Here is a 26,942-nt window from a genome sequence, read left to right on the forward strand (position 1 = left end):
GTTGTACAAAGTAGTGATCGTGGTAACTCACTCTGCATTTTTTTAATTTAGTTTAAGAAAATACAGATTTAATTTAGATATATTTGAGTTTGGCAGTACAGTTTAAACTGGTGACCAGTAGTCTAGTAAACAACTCTTCTTTAATTCGATACAGAGATCAAGATTTATAGATAATTATTTTTAGGTTTGGTCCTAATCTCACTCAAAGACTCAATACATTTGACCAAAGTGCACTGTTTGACTGGTGAAATGTCACAATGAATGATACCGTGCTGGTTATGTACATCTGTCATTGGTATAGAGAATCATATGTGTAGAAACATACAGTACAATATGATGTCCTTTTCTTTTTTGGGGGGATCATGTTGTCCTTTCATCCCTGGGTTACGACTCTCACTGGTCTTCCCAGCGCAGGTTCCAGTCAGTCCTGCACATTATAGTCAAATCCAGAACAGAGGCTCAGTCCTACACCTAATCAGGAAGTTATCTTTAAAAAAATCATGTGAAAATCTACAGTATACTGTCCAGTAACAGCCCATATTTGGGGGAAAACGTTGCTATAATGATAGAAACCAGCTGAGAGAGTGAAGATCCATTTTGAGTGGATCCTGACATTTGGGCATAAAAGTTATTGGTCCTGTTGAAGAAATCCAGGTCATCATCTGAGATGTCGGTGTTGCTGCGGCGGTAGGCAGAGGCGTACCATTTGTCTGCACTCAACGCCACGGCCACGGCCGCCCCTGCTGCTGCCGCACTTGCCACCCTCACAGGAGAGGTTCGCCCCCCCGTCCTGAAGCGAGAGCGGTTCCCACCGTAGCCTGCTCCTGCCCGGTGATTCCTCGCTTTGGAGCTGTGGGAGTGGGAGCCCCGGGAGGAGCCCCTGGACCCCCCACGACCGCCCTTGGACAGAGCGGGCTCACACAGGAACGCAGCCAGCAGAAGAAACGTCCAGAATGTAGCAACCACCTGGTTCATTCCTGACATCTGTGCAGAGAGAAGAAGACTTAATGAAGCAGAGAAAGCACATTTGATACTTAACTTTGTTGGTGATGCTGAACCTTTAAGAGGGAAGTAAAAAAAATGAGGCATTTATCTTTATCCTTGAAGAGTTCCCTGAACAGCTGATGCCAAATTGTGTCTATTCGCTGATCAATTATGTCTAAGAATTTTGGAATATGACCGTCTGTGTAAGATTATATGTCCTCAACAGCACAGAGGAACCCAGATTTCTGCTGCTCAGTAAATGAGAGACATCCTCATGGTGTTCAGTGTTATTGTTTGGATCATCATTTCTTCTATGTAAATATCCCTTCGCTGTTTAAGTAGGTCAGTTTATAAAAAGGGAATATGCTCAGCAAAGAAACCAGCCTTCATCCAGTACACATGAAATAACATTTTATATGGCTGATTATGAATTAAAGGCACAGGGTGCTATATTTCCCAGTGGTTACAGGCCAGTAGAAATGCCTTGTTGAGGTCCAGCAGGTAACTGAGATATGTTCATATTTTCAGGTATATATGCTTTAAATCCAATTTTTTTATGAATGCACGGACAAGGCAAATGCATGATGCTCGTCTGACTGCATCCTCATAAATGAGCCTGTGCGCTGTCGAGCTGTAGCCAGGAGGAATCCCACCATTTTAAAAGACATGCATATTTCCTACATGTAAATAACGATGGTTGGTATTTACCTTGTCCCCGTGTGTTGTTGTCCTTATTTATGCTTTGGCGCAAGCAGGAGAGCGAAGAGGCGAGTATCACGAACGATGGATGCAGGCTCGTTCATGAGGATGACGGTGGGAACGCGCTGCGCGCTCACCGGGGAGAACACAAGATTCTGTGGTACAGTCAGATGGGGACGGGCCTTGTTCAAAGATCCTTGGTATTTCATTTCGGTTGGAATTTTTTCTTTATAACAAGTTTGTCGTTATTATCGTCCATCTTAGTTACAGTGAGGTCATCAGATTAACTTAATGAGGATAACATGTTGATGTGTGAGCTCTTCACATCATGAATATTCAAGTATATCCAACATCTTCTCCTATATTCTAAATGAGAGAGACATTTATCTCACATTGGGATTCTATGGTTGATTCCAATCTTAATATGTATCTATTAATCATTTCAGGAAAAAAAGAAAATTAAATTAAACTGCATTTACTTTTGGATTATCAAAAAAAATAATAAAATATATATATTTAGGATGAATTTCCACTTGATGTTCAACACCCGATATTATAGTGTAATGTTGTCAACATGATATAATGTACTTATATTGTTGATTCTACCAGAATCTGCAATAATTAAAATTTGAAGATTCTTATTGTACAAATATCAGATAAGTATTTATCAGTGATCTCTGAGTAATTTCCATGGATTCAACCATTAAAAAAGACTGTTTAAACAATAACAAATATTTGTATGATGATAAGGATTTCTGCCACCTCATCAGAAACCCCAACAAAGAAACATAGGAGGAAATTAAACTAAGGTTGTTGATTTTACCAGAGCTCGTCCTCAGCAGGTCAGCCAGTTTTCTTTGCTCATGGTCAAAGTGGACTGGATCAGCTGCTTGATGAGGAAAGACTCAGATTTAATACTGAATTTATGACATTATTCAAAAACTTGTGAATCAAACCTGCACATTTGTCGTTTTTGTCCATTATTCAGTTCAGGAATATTAAGTGACTTAATGTTATAAGGTGGTGATGAAGTCATTAATGATGCAGATCTTCCCTGTTCTACCCTCGCCAGACATTAGGTGGCGACACCGTGCCGCCCCATGAATGACCCCACCGGAGAAGAAGACGCAGCAGGAAGTAGCAGCAGCCACAGACCTAGGAGCAGCAGCAGCAGCAGCAGTGTTATTATTGACTCCAGTTCCTCGTCTCTGTCACCATGGCGTTCCTCTGCAGAAGTGCCGCGGTGCTTCTGAAGCCCTGCAGCCGAGCTCCGGCCGCCATGAGCGCCCTGTCCGCAGCCCGGCTCTACAGCTCAGGTGAGGGGAGAGAGAGAGAGAGAGAGAGGACCCGGGGTCAGGCTCCATGTTGCTGCTGCTCCAATGTCAAGACAACATGCGCCACCACTGGGAGACGCAAGTGCAGCAGCAGCAGCAGCAGCAGCAGTGTTAACTTCATCTTGTTTGCCTGTGTTATGACCTGAGGACCAGTGTACAGATCAATTCCCCCCTGAAATAGAATTTACACTCCTAACACATAGATCACGTGCGGAACTAAAACTAATATAATACATAATAAACAACTAAAAAATACAATCCTGAAATCCTACATTACATCTCTTGAATAAGAATCTCCCATATCAACAGAAAAGTGACAGATTATTTTGCATTGATGATCAAGAGTTAAGCTTGTTCTTTAATTCTTATGTGTATAATTGTTGTTTCCGATTCTCATTTGAAAAACCTGGAGAAGTAGGTACTTGTTTTCTTTTTCCTTTTATGTAGCACCAAGCTCTGGATTCATCATATTATTTATTTGTGTCACTGTGTGAAACCCTGCAGGCAGAGCTTAGTTTCAAGCATAACACACTAATTAAATCATTCAATCGTTCAAAACTCAGTTTGCTTGGCTGTCAAAAACTGTGGATATTTGAGCAGGTTCCTCAATCTCATAAATCACCGTCAGAGAGTCACCTCAACACCTGGTCATGTCTTGAAGCTGTGATTTAGAGTGTTTTCTTGAGACAGATGTTTGTAGTACTACATAGGAATTCTACATAAAAGCAGTCTTGTACCTTTGCCTGACAAGATGTATCAGTGACCTCCACAGTCTCTTTGAAGCCTGAATACAGAGCTGTTAGTGTTGATCCTTCACCTTTTCTTCAATGATTAACCTGGACTTCACCTGTCCTTATGAAACCAACGTTTCTGACACATCTTTGGTGACCCATCACCTGGGTGAAAGGTTACACCTCCAAACAGGAAGCAGTTGTCACATCGGCAACAAGCAGCTCGCAGGCTCTAAAAGTCTGGAAAAGCACTGACATTAGTTTTCTCTAAAAGGCTAGAAAAGGCATTCAAATGTATTGAATTGAAATTATAATAGTCCTTAATATTTTCTGTCACTTTCCATAGGCAAAGTTTCTGCGAGGTCTTTAAAAGTCTCAAATTAAATAATTTGAATATTATGTTTTATGTTTTGAATACCTTTAGTGAAGTCTTAATTATGTTAGTATTTATTTAAAGCTACTTCTGTCATGCTTTGAAATCAGCCTTATTTCTTAAGGGAAATGTTTGGGCATGCATAGCTAGTTTTGTAATATCTTTGTGTGTTGCAGTTCTTTTTCAACGATACAGTTATCTGCCACTGTAATAGAACTGCAAACAACACCCACGTGGCACTGATAACTGAACACCTCAGTCACAATAGATCTCAGTACGCTGGGCTCGGCTGCAGGGAACACCATGGATACCAACTGTCTCTGTATGTTGTTTGAGAGATATTGTTTCGAGGTTTATTCTCTACTGGGCTACTTCACCATATCTTCAATTATCTTGACTGAAACCTGCTGAAACCCTGTTATACTTAGTATTAAATTGCCTCCTATTGGTTATTAAAAATGCTAAAGTGTTTTTTCTTCCTTCACACAGGCGGTCAGTATGAGTATATTCTGGTGGATAAGCGAGGTGAGAAGAGCAACGTGGGTTTCATCCAGCTGAACCGGCCTAAGGCTCTCAACGCCCTGTGTGATGGGCTGATGACGGAGTTGGGACGGGCCCTGGACTCTTTTGAAGCTGACGCAGATGTCGGAGCTATCGTCATTACCGGCAGTGACCGAGCCTTCGCTGGTGAGGGAACCAAGTGGTTGTTTTTAAAACTGCTTAAAGAGAAGGTAGAATAATCTGTTCACGATGATGTGTCAGCGGTAAACCTGACCTAAACCTAAACCTGATTTTTTTCAGCTGGAGCAGACATTAAAGAGATGCAGAATCGAACCTTCCAGGAATGTTATGGTGGAAACTTCCTGGCTCATTGGAACAGGGTGTCCACAGTGAGGAAACCTGTCATTGCAGCTGTCAATGGATTTGCTGTGAGTGTCCCTTGTTTACATTTTGTTTATATTTTCAACTGAGGGAGGTAGTGTGATTTATGAAAGATAAGAATTTTAATGACAATAAAAACCTTTCAAAGCTAAAGAATATAAATGATAAAATGAAACTAAACACCCACCATTTTTTCCAGAAACCAAATAAAACAATAGAAATTGAGCTCAGTTCCATAAGAGTAATTATTATTATTATTTTTCCCTCATGTAACTTAAGAGTATCCACATACTTTTGACTATATTGCTTTTCACCAGTCATGTACAGTATTTGAACAGTTCACAAAATAAAAATGTGGTATGAACTGATGAAATACATCTCATTCACTTCCTCCGTGTTTGACTCTGCTCAGCTGGGTGGAGGCTGCGAGCTGGCCATGATGTGTGACATCATCTACGCCGGAGAGAAGGCGCAGTTCGGCCAACCAGAGATCCTGTTGGGAACCATTCCTGGTAAAAACTCATTTATATCGCCTTTCTTTCCTTGTTCACACTTCTCTTCCTCAAACTAAGGTTACCAGATTCTTTTTTTTTTTTTACAAACATTTTTATTGATTTCACATTTGCAGTAGACAATACAATCAAAGACAATTTCATTTCCATTTTGTATAACCCCATGCCCATCCCACCCATCCCAGAGATCTTCAAACATTTTAACAACAGTATAATATACCAGATCGGTTTTAGATAACACGACATACAGAAATAGATAAATAAATAAATAATAAACAATAACAATAATAAAATAATAAGGTAATAAAAATAAATAAAATAGATAAAGAAGGGGGGTGTAATATAAGTTGTTTGCTGCCTGCGTCTCTGCATGCTCAACTGATCAGCTCACTATTCCTGGGTCAGGTGGAGTACAAAGAGTCATATCAAATGGGGTGGGGGTCGGCGGACTATTCAAGGTGTGAGCAAAGGATCAAGGGGACGTTTCAGTGGCAGGGAGTTTATCGACATAATCCAGAAGTGATTTCCAGTGCGAATAAAACTTCTCAGGGCGGCCTCTAAGGCTGAATTTGATTTTCTCCAGTTTCAATAGAAATAATAAATCATGTAGCCAGGATTTGAAGGAAGGTGGCTGGGAAGATTTCCATAAGAGAAGAATTTTTCTACGTGCAATCAAGGACGCAAAAACTATAACATTTTCCTGCAGGGATGTGGTTACAAGTTCATCAGGAGGTACCCCAAAAAAAGCTATTTGTGGTGAAGGACTAACAGGTATACCTAGGATGTCAGAGATAGATTTAAAAATTGATTGGCAGTAATTTAACAACTTGGAGCATGTCCAGAACATATGTGTCAGATGCATGGCGTCTGAGAGCATCTGTCACAAGTTTCAGATGTCTTGTCTGGGTAAAGTTTGATGAGTTTGTCTTTGCTATAGTGCAGCATAAAAATTACTTTAAATTGGATAACAGAAAGTCTGGCACAGCTAGAAGAGGAGTTAACAGCTTTCAACGCCTTTTTCCAAAGAGCATCGGAAATGCTTATCTGGAGTTCAGTTTCCTAGCCGGTCCTTCTCTTATTCACAGATGAATCGTTTGTTGGTGATAAGAGGTTATAGAGATATGAGACATGGCAGGTTACCAGATTCTTGCTGTCGGTGCAGCTGTTTATCAAGTCTGTCTGCCTGCAGGGGCCGGAGGCACCCAGCGCCTGACTCGTGCAGTGGGCAAGTCCCTGGCGATGGAAATGGTTCTAACAGGAGACAAGGTCAACGCTCAAGAAGCCAAGCAATCAGGTAACAGCAGCGGTAGAACGTTACTAAGTACTGTACTACTACTGAGGCACTTGTACTTTATTTAATTTTACGTTATTGTATCAACACTTTACTTAAGTAAATAATGATCATACACATGCATCTGACTAAAGATGGGATATGATGTTTCATTCGCTTCTCGTTCCTCAGGTTTAGTGAGTAAAGTTTATCCTGTGGACCAGCTGGTGTCTGAAGCTGTTAAATGTGGGGAAAAGATTGCAGCCAACTCCAAACTGGTCTCTTCTATGGCTAAAGAGGCTGTTAACGCAGGTGTGTAAAGTTTGTGTAAAAAGTTGGATATTTCAAACCGTATCAAACTGAATACGTTTGTTTTGACTGACTTGTTCCTCATGTGTCACTGAAGCTTTTGAGCTGACTTTGGCCGAGGGGAACCGTTTGGAAAAGCGCTTATTCCACTCCACCTTTGCTACGGTAAGTAGAAGAGCCCACCCGACAGCGAGAGAGGACAGTAGATTCAGCTTTTGACAGTGCACTCATAGTGTGTGCGTTTGTGTGTTTCCCTGCAGGATGATCGCAAAGAAGGCATGACAGCCTTTGTGGAGAAGAGAAAGGCTGATTTCAAGGACAATTAGAAGAGATCGGATGAAGAGCAAAGCCAAGAAAACTCAGATCCTGATATTACTGGGTCATTATCTTTTCCACAACAACTTGGATGCAAAACACCTGACTCTAGTGGAACATGTCTGTATGAGTTTAGATCTGACAAAGTGATTGAGAGCACAGCAGTGTCTTCGTCATCACAGTGAAGCTGCTGCTGAGGCTCAGTATAAATCAGATGCAGTTCAGGTACAGGTGGGTGCGGTGGGTGTGTATGTGAACACTATATGCTAACCGTGTTATAGTCAGTGTGTCATAGGAGGAATCTGCCGATGACTTGTACTGACTTTGCCTTTTTCCTTTTGTCAAATGTTTGTCTTCATTTCTTAGGCAGACGTTTTCCATGTGTACATTTTACTAATAAAGCTCTAGATTGATTTTCATCACTGCAGCTATGGACCTCTGCGCACACAGACACACTGCTTATACTCATAGACTGTCAATTGTGGCAGCTCCTCTTTACACAACACATGAGGAAGAAACTGAGTACGTCTCCTTTCAAGTAATTGGGCTGTTCCTTACACGTGTAATAAGACGAGGTTGCATACAATTCTCCTGTTGAGGCTGATCTCTAACAATGTCTATGGAACATACATGAAATGCAGTAAATAGTGTCGGCTCCATGTCAAAAACCGATAAACTCAACAAGTGGATTCAGTTTAGCCAGCAGTGTGTACTTCACACCAGTAGATGGGGCTCTTGTGTTGTTACACACTTTGGTACAAGTGCTGAAAATAATTACTTAGCCTGTTGCATTGAAATGCTCCAGGTCGTCTGCACATGAGCTTTTGACTTAATGCTACTGAGAATGAAATTACACTTTTAACGTCAAGTAAGTACAAATAATGTCAGTAAAAACAGACAGATAGTGGAAAACATTTCAGTTTTCTGTATTTCACTCTCATAATATCCACTCATTCTAACAAATTGACATTTTGCAACATGTACAGACTGGTTTTAGAGATTAATAAATGTCATCACCTATATCCAATTGAAATAATCAGTAACACATACAACCATATTTTAGACTTGAAAGAAACAGCAGAACAAATGTGGTTAATGAGCTCTTTCTTGTGCCGCTCCAATCATCGCAGGGCTCCTTCTTCTCTGTGTGATCTTCACACGGCGGCTCCCCCATATTTTCACAAGGCCGTGTCCTAATTGAATTTTATTTTCATTCAATATTCCCCCTGGAGCTCAGTTTCTTGTCAGCTCCTTGGAACAAAACTTTAAAAAGGAGGAGGAGGGAGAAAAAAAACGTGTCTCCTCGGTCCCACAAAAGTGCACAGAAGCTTCTCTCTGAGGCTGTAGCGAAAGGTCAAAATAATAAATGTAGACTCAATTGAGGCTCTGCAGACACACAAAGGGGGCAAAACGCTACATTTTGGCAGCGCAGACCCTCATGGCGTGATAAACTCATTTAAAGAAGCTGGGATAAAGAGAAAGCAGCATGGGTCCACAGGGGGAGAAAGAGGCTTTCAGTCGGGCAGACAGGCCTGGCTCCAGCAGGCGTCTTTTCTCCGGCCCTGGCTGCAGACTCCCATCCCTCTGCAAAACATCACCCATGTTCCTGCCCATGTTCCTCCTGCAGCCAGTTAATTCTGTATCGGGAGGCTGCAACTTAAAAATCAATCCTGTTTTACTGGGAACAAGGTAAAATAGATTTTTGTTTCCCTATAGCAAAGGATTTTTTTGCAATGTGATATGCACAATTTGCAGAAAACAATGTTTTCATGTGGCTCAGCAAAAAACACAATCACACATGTTACAGTTGAATATAGAGTAAAAAACATTGCAGGCCTGGTATGTAAAATATTATGAGCGTGTATAGTTGGAATCTATAATAAAAGTACCAGCATATTTCTGTAGTTTATTATTACCAGCAGCTGAATGCAGGTTGTAAATTCAGTAAAGGCCCACATGCCTGCAGTGCTACACTGTGGCTTGACTTTCTCTTAAAGGCCTTTTTATATGCAGATGTCCTGCTTTTTTTTTCTTTCTTTCTTTCTTTTCTTTACTTTTTCTCAACAAGGATCTGCGGCCATGGAAAAAAAGGATTCCTCAGCATTTCTTCTACCATTCAGCTAAGAGTTGTTTCTCTGGCTCGGATCAAGTGAGTGGTTTTCATCAGACAAATATTTTCATTATCTCACATTCTTGGCAGCAGGGACCGTATCGAAACAAAACGTTCACCGGTGTCTGCTCTGAATTATGCCCACCCAAGGGTGTCAGAAACAACACAGAGCGAAGATTTACCGACTATACAGCCTGTCGTACTAATGACACAACACTATTTCTTAGATTCAGGCAGGCTACCATAGCATTAAATTACTTTACTGAGTCTATTTGCTAAAGTGATTATGAATATACAACTTTTTAGTTCATAATCTAACGTTTCATAAAGTGATACTTATTTTAAAACAATGTATATTATGTCAAACATACATTTATATATAAAAGTAGGCTATATATTAATATAGATCATTAGATCCTTAGTTGAACAAATATAAATGATATATTATGTTAATTATATATAATGATCAAATTATGTTCATTTAAAAATAATCTAAAGAAAATGTATTGTATCAAATTCAATTTATCTATGTTACAACGCTTACAGAGTGACAGTTTAATGTGTTAAGTGATGATTTAATTCAATATTAAGTTTGAGAAAGGGACTCGGTGTAGCAGCGCCCTAACCAATCAAATCAAGGTCCTTTGTCACATGACTTGTTTACAAAGAAGACGAAGTTAGGATATATGTCTTGACAAAAGAAAAACTCCGTCTGACAGAAAACTGAAACACGTTCAAATTCAGCTTTAAACCCAGAGAGATTATCACTAAAATACGCATGCGCAGACCAGAGCCCGTGAATGTTTTTCTTTTCTTTTTTAATTACAGGCTAATTGAATTACTTGCGTGTGTTTGTGGAGTTAAACAAAGCAGGAAGTAGAGTTGAGGGACTGCTCTCGCTTTCTCCTCAGCACTGTTCTCCTCTCTGAAAACATGGTGTTGAAAGGAATCCCCTCCGTGCTCTCACCTGAGCTGCTCTACACTCTGGCTCTAATGGGCCACGGGGACGAACTGGGTATGACTCTGAATGATGGTGTCGATATGGACAATCTTTTCTTATCTTATCTTAGTCATCGCCAGTGTATAGACTGATCCAAGCCCATGTCAACACTTATTTCAGTGGCTCAACGTCTTGTCCTTTTCTCTTTCAGTTCTGGCTGATGCTAATTTCCCAGCATCCTCCACTTGTGCCTGTGGCCCCAAAGAGATAAGAGCTGACGGTATGAAAACACACGTGTCTGTAAATATAAGTGTTGTGTGAGTGAGTGGAGCTGCAGGAGCTATTATTCATACCAGGAAATAGGTAAGCAATTGGCACTTCCGGTTCCGTGGTTATTTGTTATTGTTTATTGAACCATTTTCAAATGTACAAACATGTCATTTTTTACAAGGTTAGGTCTATAGGTTCATGAAAACCAAAAGGCAAGACCGACATGGAACTGAAATGGTGTCAGGCATAAGAAATAAAGAAATTAATCATTAATACAATAAATAAATAATAATAAAGTTACGATCAAAAGGTCTAGGGACAGTTTATGAAATCTTGTTTTTCAATTTTAATAATTCCATTGCTTCAGTGGTGTGTGTCCTTCCATCTCAGTTAGTCACAGTTCGGTTTGTGAGAGAAGGGTACACTGACAAATCATTACATTCAAGGCCAATTTATGCTTTTGCGTATTTTGTAAAACGGATAGATAAGACCGCCCTATCCGTCGTGGAACGCCCTCTCCGAGCGTGTCGGAAAGCTTTACGTACACGTCTGATTTTTCTGACTCTCCGTCTTCATGTTGGAGACCCGACGGACAGCTCTTGGCTGTGATTGGTCCGCGAACGACATCATTTCCGTACGTCATTTCTGTTCGACGTCATTTCCGGCCTCAAACGTCCTGCTTGACAGCTAACCCAAACACAACTGTGATTCTACGATTAATGTGACGTGTGTGTTAATCCAGCGGAGTTGTCCGGCTGACGGTGGCTCGTTTGAGCACTGACGGCATGTGTGCACGGTCACAGACGGTTATAACGAGCTTTCAAAACGGCGCTAGCAGGCTAGGCTAGCCACCATGCTAACTGCGGTGGTAACAGTGCAAGAACCCGCCGTCACGACTTTAATTCCACTTCTATCATGACACTGTTTCTATAATACCGTCAGGTTAGAAGCAAACACTGGATAGTAGTAGTTGGTGCCGGGAGTCCCTGCTGACTGTGTGTGGAAGCTGGGGGGAGCTAGGTCCGTGTAGCTTCTAGCTACATGTAGCCTCAAGCAGATTCAAGCTGTGGAATCAGCAACACAGTTCGGAAACAAGACCGGGGAACCGCCGCGCTAAGAAACGATAAAATCAGCATCTTGACACGCTGGGTGCCCCTTAATTAGTTCTGTTAGTTGCCATGGTTCAGTGTGTGGGGACAAGCCGATAGATATATAAACAGACACACGTGGACTTCTTCTTCCCAAATGGGGTAGGCTTCTCTGTGCTCGTCTTCCGTTGCGCCACCTATGGGTTTGGCGGTGAATTTTTTTCGACGTACAGTGGTCGGATTAGTAAAAATCAAAAAGACCATTGCCCCTCGTGGAGCCCTATCCGAGAAACGGAGAACGTAGAAGTATATAAGAGCCTTCAGTCCAAATGAAATAATTCGTTTTTTAAAGAATATTTTCAGACAACTTTATTTATTTATGGCTATCGGGACATGAAGGGAATTTCAACAAGTAAGATAAAAGGTGTTTCAGAAACAACTCACCATTCCTACCTTTTAAATCTGTTTTTTGCTTTCATGTGCTTGGACTTCAGAACATAACAATTTAACAGGGATCAGAATGATAGTAATCAGAAGGTTGTTTTTGCAATTGTCCATGTTGAGTCCATAAATAATGTCCTTTTTAGAGAAGGGGTCAAGTTGGAACTTCTTGAGGGAAAAGCCCTTCATTAACATCCAGCCACAGAACTTCAGAATACACACATTGGAATCCTCTCCACATAGTGTTTTGCTAGACTTTTATTTATTTATTTTGTGTCAAAGAGCTTATTATCAAATTCATGGAGAAAACCTGTTTATTTTCTGTTGAGGGAACCAGGGGGATGATAACTTCTGGGTGGACTTATACAAAACACCTCATCCCTGCAGTTTTCTGTTTTAAGTTGCTTTTCCAACTGTGTCTGATCTTCATGTAGGTTTGGGAATCCCACAGCTTTTGAAGGCCATTTTGAAGCTGTTTCCCCTGGACACCTACGTCCCCTTTTCGGTACAGGACTCGTCTACCTAAAGATTCCATAAATCACTGTCTGTATGTGGAATGCATATCTCGAGAACCGTACACCTCATTGTCTTCAAAATTGGCCCAAGGAAGTGCATTGTGTTAAACTTTTGTAGAAACAGGTTACCAGTGCTCTGTTGCAGCAGCGTCTGGGACTTATAACTTAAGTAATGTTGTCGTTCACCACAACTGATTCTTCAGTTTGTGGCTCTGCGTACTGGATCAAGATTCACTGAACTTTGAATAGACAGATGTTGAGCAGCTTCCGGGTTCTGCAGACTGACACCTGTCGTCAGTCTTTACATTCCAAACAGACGTGTTTAGAACAGGCGCTGCACTAGTAAATTGAAACTGAACAATTTTTTCTGCTGGATAATGTTGCTGTCTTCTAAAATGTAAATGTTTTTCACCAGGCTGCAGTCATGGATCTGGTGGACAGTGACAATCGGAAAGGTTTACTTGTGCCTGTGTGGGACACCTACCTAGAGCTCCTGAATGAGGCTGGGTATCAGGTGAAACTGCCAGTCCACCTAATTATTGAAGAATTCAGTGAGTAACTCGACGAAACTGTGCGTCTGTTAGATTGATGACTCGTCTATGATTCCTCTTTGTACACAGACTTCTCTTCAGAAGGTTGAGAGGTTTGCTTTCTATGAACGAGCCAAGAAAGCCTACGCTGTTGTGGCGACAGGGTGTGTATTTTCTCTGCTTTCATTTCAATATTAGTGCAGAATATTTCAAAATGTCTGAAAAAAAGAATACAAAAGCATTTGTCACTGTTTAAAAGTTAAGGGACATTCTCCACTGGAGAAACGTTTGCCATCTTTTAATTTGTCTTGTAAGCCAGCTTCACGTGACATTTTGTGTCTCTTAGTTCACTATATATGAATTTCTCACATTTAGCTGCTTATTCAACCAGGAAAGAGTTTTGTAAATGTGTATAAATATCCAGCTGATATATAAAATATATTTCCCTCTGCTCTGTCTACGTAGGGAAACCGCACTTTATGGAAACGTGATACTGAAGAAGGGGATCATTCCTGCTGAGCTGCTGCAGTGATGCACATATTTGTAAGTGGCATGGTTGAATGCCACCGTGCTCTACCACACACAGCTAGAGACAAGGGTGTTGCTTTTCAGCATTTTAATTCCCACCACATACACGTGAAAAAACATAAATAAACTAACTTTAAGGGTCTAGCTTTGCAGCTCAGTCCTTTTCTGCTTTCTCTTCTGTGTCACTTCTCCCATGTGTGTCACTGTGACTGTCCTCAGAGGCAGCCCAGTCGCTGCCTTTTAAATGGGAGGATCATTCGGCACAAGTGAGAGCTGTAAGCTGTGGTGCTCTCCCAGCCCCCTCACCTCCACAATGACCTAATAACGAGTTCAGCCCAGTGGTGGATCTTTTTAAATCAGGAGCTGTAAGGGGGAAATCATTGACAGAGGGGCCAGATATAGGTGCAACATTCACGCACATTCCTAATTCTGTAAGACTCACATTAGCTCTATAGCTTAGCCACACATCCCTGATCCTTGTTCAAGCACATTGTGTACTTAATGAAAAGCTTTAAAAGAATACACTTTTAACAAATTGTTGTATTAATTATTATAATTATAAGTAAGTGAGGTCACAATCAGATTTGTGCCCCCTGAAACCACCCCCTAGTTCAGTCACAACAAGGGGAAATCAGGAGAGGGATTTTTACATAAAACCCATTTTTAGTTTTGTTCCATTTCCAGAGGCTGTGGATTTAAAACTATTTATTCTTCTTAATTTGTCATTAATACAATGAATATGATCTGATTTAATTCTCAGTTTACCAGAAATGATTTTGTATTTTTATACTAATAACTTTTATGTTGTGTGCGCTTTTCAATAAACAAAACACTAAAAGTTGTTCATGTTTAAAGTGTATTTATCACCCACATACAAATAACAGACACTGACATAAATATATGATCTTTGATATTTTAATACTTGTGATTAAGATCATCTCATGATCATGATAAGGATCAACACAGACTCTGGTTGTTGAACAATCACATGTGGTACAGATCATCCAAATCTTCCTCTGGTTCACTGTGCCTCCTCTGATACGGCAAATCAACAGGAGCATCAGATTCAGCAGCATCTTGGTAAAGAGCCGGCTGCTGGTGGTCTTTGTGATTCAGGTCGTCCATGTCCTCCTCTGGCTGGAGGTGAAGTCTGACCTGTCTTGCGCCCATGACCTCAATTCTTAGTGGCTCAGTTTGCACCAGCAAGGCCTGGTCATCACGATGATACAGCTCGTCCTGGTCCTCCTCTGGTTCTGACTGAGAGACACGGGTCCATTCGCCAGCTTCGCTCTCGACCTGCTCAGCTTCCTGTGAGGCCGCTTCTCCGAAAACAGGGTGGTCGATGTCGTCTCTATCCTCCTCTGGTTCGTTATACGACATGTCAGCAACAGGGAGGACGTCCTGGTTAGGGATCTGGTCTTTGAGGAGATCTTTCATTGAAAGATGGTGCAGCTCATTTAGGTCTTCTTCGGCCTTCAGGGGCTCTTCCCTGCCCGCCATGCTCTTCCAAATCTTCATGCTGGGGTCAATGTCGTAGTCAGTCTGGTCCAGGTCCTCAGGAGGTTCCACTTCCACTCCCCAGGACATCTTTCCTTTGTCATCCATGGACCTGAAATAAACATCACGCAACTTCAGTCTGCCTCAGTCCAAGAGAAGATTATTCACTTTCATGTTAGTTAAAGGAAATTGAAACTTACATAACTGTATCCTGGAATGCAGCATCTGTAAGTTTATTCTGAGCAAAGAGGACAAATGTTACGCAACTGCGGTCCGAGTACAAGCTAGCGGTCATACAGACATGCTGGTCATTTCAAACTCATCAGGAATAATTTATCATGACATATGACGCAGTGGAGTTCACAGTGTTATACTGAGGACAGCCAAGAGTCATCTACACATACCCCCGGTTTATATGGCTTCGCTGTGATGCCAAGAATCAGGGAGACACAGACTAGTACAGAAAACCTGCAAGTGAAAAGCCTCAAGGTTAATGTCCAGATTTCAAAACAACAAGACATTACAAAGGTGATCATTGTCTAGTCAAACAAACAAACCCTTAAAACCAGGCTATGCAGCGTTGACAGTCAGTAACCACTTGAAGCCTTGTGTTGTTTTCCTACCTGAACATGGTGTCTTTCTTTCTGCCTTCAGCTGAATGTTTTGGCTCCGGACAAAAATAAATTCTGACTTCTCTTCACCTGACGCACGGGACCAAAGTTCCACCTATAAAGCGGTTAAGAATTTCCTGACCTTTGTATCCTCTGAACACGGGAGCGTCAGCTGTGATTCATCTTCCTTTATCTCGGTTGTGTTGAACATTATAAAGTGGATCCCCTGAAATAAATATGAAACAGCCTTTAGCAGCATTCTGTCAACATAACAGTGTCTCTGTGTCAGTTGTGATTATAGTTGAATTAATGCATCTGTCATCAAGTGTAATAAGAGTGACTGTACTGTATTTACATTAAACTATACTGCAGCTAACCTTTGTTATTATTTGATTAAAGGAAGTTCTTGTGTCTGAATTGCTGCTGGTAGATAAGATTCAAAATACTTAATTATATACTGATGAAGCACAATAACAATGCAATATTATTATTATTATTATTTGAGTGATTAATGTTCCTTATCAGCAGTCAGCGCTCACAAGGTTGTTAAGCCCTACAGCCTTACAGCTGAGTCTGTGATATTTTATCCTGAAACAAACTTTATAATGCAGTTACAGTTTATTTAATCTCCTTAAGAGTGATGTCCCTACAGGGAGACTGTTGTACATTGAGCCCAATGACAATGTGACAAACAGAGCTACATAAATAAAGTACATTATTGTGTGTTACATACATGAACAACAAATATAACTTGTTTTCGGCTGACACCACTTTTGAACAACTTTCTGAAAACGGTGACACTTGTATCGCTCATTCATTACTGGGGAAACTTTTTAAAAAAAATAATCAACAAACATCTAATATCTTTTATTCTGCTTCACAGAAATGTACTGAACCTGCTCCTAACTCTTTAAATGTACATACATTAATTGAGTGAATTAGTCTATTGTTTCATATAATTATAATAAGCATATTCAACTTTCTGCTTTGGATTATTTTTATGTAATTGATGTATTTATGATTATAATTGTATTTATTTTATTATTATCATTCAAATTTCTGATTTTCAATCAGTAAAGGTAAAATGTCTAAAACATGTATATTACTAAGAGGCAGCAATGCACATGTTCATCACTTTGGCTTTAACAGGAATCTTCTCAGATGCAGTAAAGACTCTCCTGCATGTGAACAGCTTCAACCACTTGAAATTACTAATTACCCTCCATATGTACATATGTATATGGATATATATACAAACCACTAGAAGGACTGATTGAGGGCAGATGGTCATATGATCTTATTGCCAGGCACAACTAGGCACAACTCAAGGTCCATGCCAAGATCCTATCACACTGTAAAACTCACAGTTTCAGATTCATACGTTGTTTAACTTTATAAATGTTTTTTTCTGATATGCAGCCAAAACAGAAATCAATTTAACTCTGAGGCTACGTTAAACGCGTGTAAGTTGATAAGCACCGCCATGAGCTGAGTCAGCTAATCTAACATAACATATACTCCCCTGAGGAATATGACTTCATCAGCTCAGTGTCTCAGGCTCTGCTGGTGTCTCCATCACGATGCTGTTGTCACTGCTGCATTATGAGAACGTCTTCACGACACCTTTCACAGACAGTCGGAGAATTAACATGGTTTTAAAAAGTCAACAACAGGAGTCAGCATGCACAGATACACCCACTGTACAGCAGAACAGGAGCAGACAGACTTCCTGTCCTGTGCGACGGATGGCTCCACTGTGTCTGCCGGTTATCTGCCTTCTCTATCAGATCCATATGTGGAAGTCCAATGTTGCCCCTCAACTATATACTCTCTCCCAGGTCACTGGGTGGTCTACAGTCTCCGACCCACAGAGGTTCACCCTACATCTTTGTAGTCTGTGAAATACAAGAAAAACAACCACAAAATAACTGTTTGGTTTAGTTTTTATTATTTCACCGAACCCGTTTCTACTTGATGGAGGGACGGAGCCTGGGTTGACCCATAGACTGTTTGTAAAGATAGACGTTGCCTCTCCACTTCCTCCCACTATGCAGAATTGGAGCCAAAATATCCTGGATATGAATGCAGCCATTGTGCACATTCGGAGCAAGAATCTGCACAGTAGCGATCGGGGGAAAGGTGCCACGGTAGTAAGGTCACACTAATACACCTGCTTGACCAATCACATTAGTTACCAGATCCAGGCAAGTGCTTCGCTAAACGGATAATTCGAATTAGGTGCAGGATGACGTAGCTTAATTTAGTGTACAGATATGAGAGTACTATCATTATGAAATGTTATCAAAAGACAAACATAAAAACAACTAAACTGGTAGATTTAACCTGGTAGTTGGAGAAGACATCCCACTGCTCCAAGTCTGGAAAGTGAGGTTTGATGGATCAAGTGCGCTGAAGCTTCTACCCATCCATCCTCTGTGTTCTGCACACATCACAGCTTTCATGTGAAGCCGACGGGCCCAGCAGCTACCACTTTGACCACATGACTCCCAGCTCCCTGAACCTATGATGCTTCAACAGACTTACAGGAAAACATGCTCCTCTGTGGTTTCGCCAGCGTCTAGTTGGCCCAGAGGAGCTGCGTCTTAGCAAATTAGTCACTCTCGAATCGAAGTGAATCAGGCCTCAGTCACTCCACTGTAACAACGGCATCAACTCTTTTCACCAAATGTGTGTGGCTCCGCTTTTTCATCCTGAGATATGTATTCTGGTTTTCAATTTAGCATCAGTCGCGTGTTGGATCGTCCTCAACACACCCACTCTGTTATGGTGAATCCTCCAGAGAATCTCCTGCTGTGTTCTCACATTAACTCATTCAGATATTCTGCAGATTTTTTACTGGGGGGCTGGCAGGAGAAACTCTGCTGAAAGTCCAGAGCCTCTCATTCGGACATTTGCGTTTCCGTACAGCCCCTTCAGATATAGTTGGGAGTTTATCTGGAGTCCAGATAATGTCTGAAAGCAGCTTCAATGAATACTAATGTGTAACCTTTAAACTTTTATTTGGGAGCACTTTAATAGCCAGCAGTATTTGGTTTACGCACGTAACCCCTGTAAAACTGTAAAGTTTTACTGCTTAATGTGCTCATTAAACATATAAGATATAACATGTTAATTATTGAGCAGGTAGATTGATTTTCTACCTTAGAGTTGGCTAATAAAAATATAATATCAACACTTTTATTGCTCTGATAGACTCATACATAAAAAAAACGATAAAAATATTGATGTTGCTGAATCTCGTGAGGATGATAAATGGGCAACGTGTCACTATGAGTTTGTATTTACTTGTCTGTGGCTGTGAAGAAGTTTATGTAGAGTAACTATCAGGCCTGGAAGCAAAACAAGCATGAGAGACGTTAATATCTCTCAATGAGCCTCTCCTCCTTCCCACAGGCTGCAGGTGATGTGAGGATAAGTGATTCGTTACATGTGGCGTGAACAGATTGTGGCCTGACACCTCTGGAAGTCATCAGAAAGATTAATTTGATCTGCCAAGTGATTGAGGTGCAGATACGTTGTCCTCGTCCCGTCACACTGCATACCTCTGCTCGCATCCCGCTCCGGGGGCTGTGCATGTGCTGGTTGAGATGCGTGAATGTGCATGTATCATGTGAGAGGCATTGAGCCCTTTAGAAAATGTGAGGACGGCAATAAAGGCCGGAACAAAAGGGAGTTGTCAGCAAGTGATGATTGCTGCCAATAAACTGTGAAACACACACACACACACACACACACACACACACACACACACACACACGCACACACACACACACACACACACACACACACACACACACACACACACTGCTATTGCACATAATGTGAAGAGGGAGCCAAGAATAAATTGCCTGTCTGTAATTATTTAAATGCAGCAGTAAGACATGATTTATAACCATCAATCTGGATTAGAAAAGTGTTGCAGCTTGCAGCAATTTATGAGAGAAACCACTAAAATGAATATTTCACTTAACTTCACATTCTTGGCATCTTTTGCGGAATATCTCTGCTGCACAGTTGTTGCACGGGGGCATATGGAGGATAAATGCATGTGTCCACACTTGTCACTTACTTAAACATGTGCACAACATGTAGTCAGATGCAGTAGATGAATATGTCACTATCACTGAAGTTAAATGCAGGATATGATGTCCTCGCTCCGTCCCCAAACCAATCACATCATATCAGTCAGTGTGAGGAATGCAGCTGCCGTGTTTCTGCCTGACTCTAAAGCGGCACCTTCATCAAACTTCCCTTCATGTAAAAGAAACACGTAGAAAACAGAATAATCAACAGGAGACAATCAGTCGGAGACATCAGTCTCCACGTTAAAACCTCAACACATATTGTTTCACTGTTTGAAATTTGATCATGAATATTACATAATTGCACTGAAAACAGAGAAGTCCCTAAAACAATCATCAGCACCAAAACCTCATCATCACCGTCATTATTTCCAGTAAATCCCATAAAGGTCGTCCTGGAGCGTGAGGCCTGTATTTGAGGCTAACCACCCCTCTGTCTCCGTCACATCCCCACCGCACTCACCACGTTAAGGAAAAGCTGGGGTTTTCTAAATAACTAAAATTAACGCAATGATCTACAATTAACTTAATTGGTGCTTCACCGACACCCATTACGCACACATTAGACATCTCCTGGTGGAGTTTAACCGCACAAATTACAGGGCTGAGGAAAGGACCTCCATGGAAGAGTGGAGGCGAACATGAAATGTTGTGAGGACGGTCTGGTGAACGCTGGGGAGCTGTCAGACTTATGAGGCGGCAGCGGGAAGAATTAGCCAAGCCATCTGCTCAGCACTAAAACGCAGGCACCTCAGCCTTTGACCCTGCCCTTAACACGGTTTAATGCTAATAGAATGCCTTCTCCCGCAACAGGTGGGATTTTTACAATGAGGGGAGGGAGGAGCCAGTCAGTCTGGGGCCCGGAGCCACCTGACTATCTGGCTCCACAGGTAATATCTGAGGCAGAGCTTCAGGAATAATGGTGTTGATGACAGCTGATGCAGATGATGGGAGATGGAACAGGAGACAGAAAGTGCAACTTTCCCTCTTGTGTGTCATGTAACTGATGACAGAGGACTGGGAAGCACTTTGTCTGCCACAGAGGAGAATGGTTCACCCTCTCTGCAGGGGGGGGGGCTGATCTGAGGCTCTTGTGTGAAGGTTGGACATTAGTGACTGGTGTATCAACTATATGGAAATATGTTACAGACACATAAAGCTCAGGTGGTCTTTATCTTTCTCTCTCTCTCTCCCTTTCTCTCTCTCACACACACACACACACACACACACACACACACACACACACACACACACACACACACACACACACACACACACACACACACACACACACACACACACACACACACACACACCTCCCTAAATCACACCCCTCATAATCTCATTAAACACGTGGGAGCTGTTAAAGTGAGCTTAATGACTATTTACTGTGTTTTATACGCTTCTCATTAAACACATTTTTCCACTCAGGGAGAAAAAAGGTTTTGGAAAAGTCTGTTAAATGAAACACACATCACGCCACCACTATGCACATGTGGCTTATTAATTAGACAACCCGCCCTCTAAAGGACAAACCAGGGAACTGCAGAAACTTGACCGGATTCACAGTGAATATATGTGGAAACATTTTTTTAAATACATCATGTCTTGTAAGTAGATCTACCAGACTTTTTTTGCAAACAGTTGCCTATTAACACATCCACCAAATACATAGGGATATTACAATTTATTTAAAGTTGTGTTTATTTCACTTCCTGATTAATTTGTCTAGAGCTTTCCTATACAGTTTTATCATCCACCCGTTCACACACTTTCATACAGTGTATCTATGTGCAGCGATTTTCCCATAAAAGGGTGTCATAAGAGACTTAAAGTGTAAAGACAAGAACAACCAGATTCCAGAATGGTACTTATCCCTTTACTGGCCACTCAGTTATTATAAATATGTACCTATACGTATCTACTGGGTCGCTGCTGCTGATAATAGCTGCTGCTTGTGCTGCTGGTGTTAGGGTCTTATCTATACATTTTAATATATCTAGGTTTGATTTATTTTAATGTTGGTCGTGGATTTTTTAGATTTTACTATGTATTTTCTTCTTGTTTGTTTTGGGTAAGCCAATTATCCAATAAAATATACAGTATAAAGTTTGTTGTTGCTTTATACAGAGATCAGTTAGTTGTGGGGACCAAAAACACAGAGCACAAAGTCACTGCAACGCTGCAGAACTTATCACAACGACGGAACTCTTTCACATACATGTAGTCATGTGACCGATTGTTAATATACAAAGACATACAGGCCTGTTCAATGTAATATAAAGAGATCTGCCTTTTCAGCTATTTTAAAAACATCTGAGAGTCGCGATGATTGATGCCAGAGAAGAGAAAGGCCTTGAGGGTGGACTACTTCAAACAAGACACAGAGAGAAACAAGCTTGCCCCCCCCCCCCCCCCCCCCTTCTCCAGCCACTGAATGCCTCCTCGCTGGAGTCCGCCGCGGCTCTGGCTGCCAGCTGGAGTAGCCCTAACCTCTGACCCATGACCCCCAGCACCAGAGAATTCATCATGGAGCCATCGACTGTGCGCTCAGCGGGAAGCACATCCTGTGGGACACTATCCTGACAACAGAGAGGATGGAGCATACAGGTGTTAACGGTGAGGGCAGGTGTTAGAGATGTTCTTTACACTGGCTTCACCCGCCGCCCCCTCCCTTGATACTCACAGCACAGTCACATCGACGAGATTTTCTTTTTAAATAAATAAATAAAAGGCATTTTTGGTTTGTGTCACGCTCTGAACTTGTGTGTTTGTGTTGTGTGTGTTTGAGTTTGCGTGTCACGCTCCCATCTGTCCTGATGCTCGTGGGTTAAAGAGAGGATCCTGCTGTTTCTTGATGGAAAGCTTTCTGCTACAGAGAGATCCAGTTACAAGAGTGCCGCTCTTTCATCCTTATTAAAGAAACATGTGCCCGCTCTGCACAGTTATGTCGGCAGATGAAACTTTTTATGCGCTCTCCTTTTATTTATTTAGTTTCTCAGTACAGATAAGGATATTACACAGATATAATCGCCAAACAAAACTCTCATCTTTTGAAGTCCTTACACGCATTTATCATAAGAAATAAAAAGCCCGGCCTATAAGAGTAAAGACCATTATTTGTATCTTATTGAATGTGATTCATGCCTCATACTTCAAATACCAGTGGTTGCTTTGTTATACACTGAAAGTATCATTATAGGCTCCCTGGTGACAAAGAATGTCAAACCCATCTGATTCACTAGAGATAATTACTTCATCTTTGGTGATCATCTTTTAGCCACAGCTAATTGGAGCATAACTTCTCATATGTGCAGCTCTGGCATCACAGCATAGAGGGACCAAAAATCTTGTTGCCATAATTTCCCCCCAAAATAAAGATATATAATGTGAATTTTATAGAATCTAATGATACAACTATTACAAAAAAATATATTGTAGTGATGGGAGAAAACCATATGTAATTTTAAGCAAAACATGATAAAAAAAAAGCTGAGCTCTGTAGATTTTACTCTATATGTTCTAAATGTGTTGCTCTAACGGGTATATTCATATTTTCTTATATCATATATTTTCTTTCTTACTCTTCTATTTTAATACAAAAACCTAAAATGACTCACAGGTCATTATTGCTTATTCTAATGCAATTCTTTTATCTTCATTAACTGCAGTGTGTCACAATGACAAAGTGTAAACAGATTTGAGGAATGCCATTACATGTAATGCATCGTTCTTCAGTCGCAGCTACTAAAAGAACCTCCATTCAAGCCAGACTGCAGAGCTGCTCATTCCACATCATTCAATGCCACATAAACTATCCTCAGCACAGTCAGAGGATGTGAGTCAGACCCCCGAATCCTCTCCAATGCTAGACTTTCATTCGAGGACGATGACTGTCCCTGAGATGTCTATCTCTGTGCTCTGTAACCACCGTGCAGCCGCTGTGCTCCGTGACCTCGGCTCCCAGACCCGGCTTTGTTCCCACGCTGGGCCCCGTGGAACGTCTGGCTCCAACCTTTACAAACCATAATTACATACCTGCAGAACGCAGACAGCGGCAGAGTAAAGAGAGACACAGCATGAAAGAGAGAGAGAGGTCCCCATCAGTGATACACGATAAGGTGCTGCCGTGTACATACTGCTGTATCTAATTTACATGGAAGGGAGGCACTGTAAATCTGCTTTATAAAAGTCACTGCTCACTGATTTGCCAAAGTAAACTATAAAAAGAGTATTTTCCTCAGTTCCCCTGAATCCCACCAGCTTAACGTATAGAATAAGCAGCAGTGACACAATGTTACATGCAGCATATCTCGTGATAAGATTACTGCTGCTGGACGTTTACATAAAGTGGATAAAAACAACTACAGATAGTGTCCATTCAAACAGTTCAGACATGGAGACGAAGGGGAAGCGGGACAAACAGGAGCCATTTATGGAGATATACTGCACTGATGTTTATACTGATCTTTGAAACAGATATTTCAAAATATGAGAAGAAGATTGTGGAAGGGAAACAAACGTTTGTGGGTTCTAAGTATGTTTTCATAAAAAAGATATTAGTTTTTCTAGTTCCTCTTGTTATTTAAACACTGGTGAGTGAAAGTCACACATATGTTGACATAATGCCGCTCACCGTTTAGACCTCATCGTTTACATAGCGTAGTACAAGCTCTGGTTTAGTGCGACGACACAATAATGCACAGCAGGAAAAAGTAAATAATGTACCAGAATGTCTAGGGGGGGCATCTTTTTATCAGATTATAGTCAACAGCAGGTTTGTTAAGGTAGCGTCTGTTTGTTTGTTGTGCTTGGATTAAAAGTCGAATGGGCATCAACCTAAAATCTTAGAGTAATATTTAATGTCTTTGGTGTCTTTATAATGAAAAGTGATGATGTAGAAAAAGTCAGTTGCTCAAATAGGGTGATAAAAAGTGTACAACATGTTGTGTAAATAATAAATAGCGGAATATAAACTCTGCTCAGTTAAGCAGCTTATTGAATGTTGAAGCTCGGCTGTGAAAGGCTCCGTGCTGCAGAATGTAAGCATGTACTGTATGTACTCTATTTCACACATGTAAATAATGAGAGTCAAAAGTCACAGCGCTCTTTGCAAATTAAACTAACACAATAATGATGCCCAGCCTGTCTTCCAAATAAGCCACCACAAGATGAATCTCACCAAAGAGGGGTACTGTTACATTATTGGTTTACATAGCCCTATGAACTTATCCTTTTGGAAAGACGCTTGCCAGAATGGGATTGTACTAATGTCGCTAAATAACTCCCAGCTGGCCCGACTGCAGGAAATGCTTCTTTCGTCTGGAAACCTCAGAGCAAATAGTACATGAAGCGTGGTGCATTCAGGAGCATGTCTGTCGTCAGAATTTATGTTTCACCGTCTGTCCTGGATTTCTCAACGTTTAAAGTCCTCCGGGGCTGCGGTCACAGTCTGTCTCCGTCGGGCCGTTCAGCCCTCCGCTCTGCAATGAGAGCTCCTATTCACCACTTAACCTTTCAAAAGTGGTCCACTCACTTCAGAGGGAAAAACGATTCCTGGCTTAAGAAGGTGTGAGGAACGCCAGATCAGTGAGTCCTGATTCTGTAATGATGGCAACAACCACCGTAAGGTCAGCCACACAGTGACTGTGGGTTTCACTGGGTATTTAAGGAGTCTAATAGACATTTGAGCCGGCTTTGGTCTGATGCTTGTGAAAGCAGTTTAGCAAAGAGGTACACAGCCTGGGGCCAGCAATAACAGAGTGGAACTGATTAGAGGTGGAGAGGAAGGAGAGAGAAAGAAAAGAGAGGAAAAGTGAGACAGGGACTGATAGCATCTTCCTCACCAACTTAATTACATTAGACAGCCAAAGGCTCTGTAATACTCGAGATGACTGTGTGTTTCAGATCTCATGAATGCAAACAATAACAAAGGAGCATATTATGGAAACATGTCTGTGTTGTAGAGCAGTGGTGGGTAATATTGGAAAAATATAAAAGACAACATGACAATAATTTAACCCCACACTTTTACGTTTTACACGTTTCAAAACAAATGCATATGTTTAAGTATTAAGATTCCATGTTGAGACACGGGTGTCACTTAAGAGAATACATTTTGAAGATATTCGAACAAAAACATTATTTGATCTAATTCTGACTGTAATAATATTACTCTGTAATAATAACAACCATAAGAAACAATAAACCATAACAGTCAATAATGACAGTCATAATTAAAGTCAGAGATTCAGAGATACAGGTTTTATGGTTGTAATTCACTTTTTTGTCCTGGTTTGACAGGACGTGGACAAGCTGCAATTACCAACAAAGGAACGGGATAACCCTCTTCTCCTTCTTTCATCGCTCTTGTCTAACCTCACACTTTTAAACTTTATCTCCATCACTCATCCCCACCCTCACCCTATTTGTCTGTTGCCAACTCTTCCTGTGTCAGTGAAAGCTGTTGCTAATAAAAGTTAAAAAGCAAAAAGGAGGTGAGAGGGAGTGGAGGAGTTGCATTCTTCCCTCCCTGCATGGGAAGAGTTTTGCTGCGGCAGAAAAGGGAGCTCCAGTGGAAGGCTGGGGGGGTGGAGGGAGGGAGGGGAGGCGCGGACGGGAGCAGTGTGTCACCCCCGTCGCCCCGGGGACGTGGATGGACATTTTGTTTCGTCAGGTTTCAAAGGGACAGCAATTACATCAGAGACACGGGATGACAAGACATCCCTGCACGACAGCGGCAGAGATTTAAAAAAAAAAAAAGAGCGCCTAGGGGAAAGAACCACGCCTTCTCAAACTTAACGGGGGAAAAATCATCCACCCTTCTCCCATCACCTCTCCTCGACATGGCTATAAGCGACACTAAAGCAGCACCCCAACAGCTCATCTCCATCTTCTCTG

The 26,942-nt window shown here is 41.3% G+C and overlaps 4 protein-coding genes across 4 annotated transcripts; 2 read left to right on the forward strand and 2 right to left on the reverse strand.

Moving 5' to 3' along the window:
- Window positions 1–510: 510 nt before the first annotated feature.
- Window positions 511–1,892, reverse strand: sprn (shadow of prion protein). The gene is given in 3 exon segments (XM_061087779.1): window positions 511–984; window positions 1,693–1,743; window positions 1,746–1,892. Coding segments are annotated over 3 exon segments (672 nt in total).
- Window positions 1,893–2,818: 926 nt separating this feature from the next.
- On the forward strand, window positions 2,819–7,828 carry echs1 (enoyl CoA hydratase, short chain, 1, mitochondrial). The gene is made up of 8 exons (XM_061086755.1): window positions 2,819–2,999; window positions 4,611–4,808; window positions 4,923–5,050; window positions 5,416–5,515; window positions 6,705–6,809; window positions 6,978–7,097; window positions 7,192–7,259; window positions 7,355–7,828. The coding sequence occupies exons 1-8, from the start codon at window positions 2,900–2,902 to the stop codon at window positions 7,418–7,420; spliced, it is 885 nt and encodes a 294-aa protein (XP_060942738.1). The 5' UTR covers window positions 2,819–2,899; the 3' UTR covers window positions 7,421–7,828.
- Window positions 7,829–10,440: 2,612 nt separating this feature from the next.
- Window positions 10,441–14,656, forward strand: fuom (fucose mutarotase). Its single transcript, XM_061086769.1, has 6 exons — window positions 10,441–10,534; window positions 10,671–10,739; window positions 12,693–12,763; window positions 13,189–13,287; window positions 13,394–13,467; window positions 13,769–14,656. The coding sequence occupies exons 1-6, from the start codon at window positions 10,453–10,455 to the stop codon at window positions 13,833–13,835; spliced, it is 462 nt and encodes a 153-aa protein (XP_060942752.1). The 5' UTR covers window positions 10,441–10,452; the 3' UTR covers window positions 13,836–14,656.
- A 47-nt stretch (window positions 14,657–14,703) lies between these two features.
- Window positions 14,704–16,028, reverse strand: si:ch211-217g15.3 (uncharacterized protein LOC368914 homolog). Its single transcript, XM_061086761.1, has 4 exons — window positions 15,952–16,028; window positions 15,733–15,796; window positions 15,529–15,566; window positions 14,704–15,440 (listed from the first exon to the last, which is right to left on the reverse strand). The coding sequence occupies exons 1-4, from the start codon at window positions 15,957–15,959 to the stop codon at window positions 14,816–14,818; spliced, it is 735 nt and encodes a 244-aa protein (XP_060942744.1). The 5' UTR covers window positions 15,960–16,028; the 3' UTR covers window positions 14,704–14,815.
- Between the last annotated feature and the right edge of the window lie 10,914 nt (window positions 16,029–26,942).

The sequence above is a fragment of the Limanda limanda genome, chromosome 15 (genome assembly GCF_963576545.1).
Source record: "Limanda limanda chromosome 15, fLimLim1.1, whole genome shotgun sequence".
Classification (NCBI taxonomy): Eukaryota; Metazoa; Chordata; class Actinopteri; order Pleuronectiformes; family Pleuronectidae; genus Limanda; species Limanda limanda.

Excerpts from the sequence above, each read along its gene's own strand:
- echs1 (XM_061086755.1), top strand. The coding sequence starts at position 2,900 with ATGGCGTTCCTCTGCAGAAGTGCCGCGGTGCTTCTGAAGCCCTGCAGC. Across the intron at positions 4,809-4,922 it reads CAGTGACCGAGCCTTCGCTG|CTGGAGCAGACATTAAAGAG; the intron begins GTGAGGGAACCA and ends GATTTTTTTCAG. Across the intron at positions 5,516-6,704 it reads CCTGTTGGGAACCATTCCTG|GGGCCGGAGGCACCCAGCGC; the intron begins GTAAAAACTCAT and ends GTCTGCCTGCAG.
- fuom (XM_061086769.1), top strand. The coding sequence starts at position 10,453 with ATGGTGTTGAAAGGAATCCCCTCCGTGCTCTCACCTGAGCTGCTCTAC. Across the intron at positions 10,535-10,670 it reads GGGCCACGGGGACGAACTGG|TTCTGGCTGATGCTAATTTC; the intron begins GTATGACTCTGA and ends TTTCTCTTTCAG. Across the intron at positions 13,468-13,768 it reads TACGCTGTTGTGGCGACAGG|GGAAACCGCACTTTATGGAA; the intron begins GTGTGTATTTTC and ends CTGTCTACGTAG.
- si:ch211-217g15.3 (XM_061086761.1), bottom strand. Across the intron at positions 15,567-15,732 it reads CGAAGCCATATAAACCGGGG|AATAAACTTACAGATGCTGC; the intron begins GTATGTGTAGAT and ends CTCTTTGCTCAG. Across the intron at positions 15,441-15,528 it reads GCATTCCAGGATACAGTTAT|GTCCATGGATGACAAAGGAA; the intron begins GTAAGTTTCAAT and ends TGTTTATTTCAG.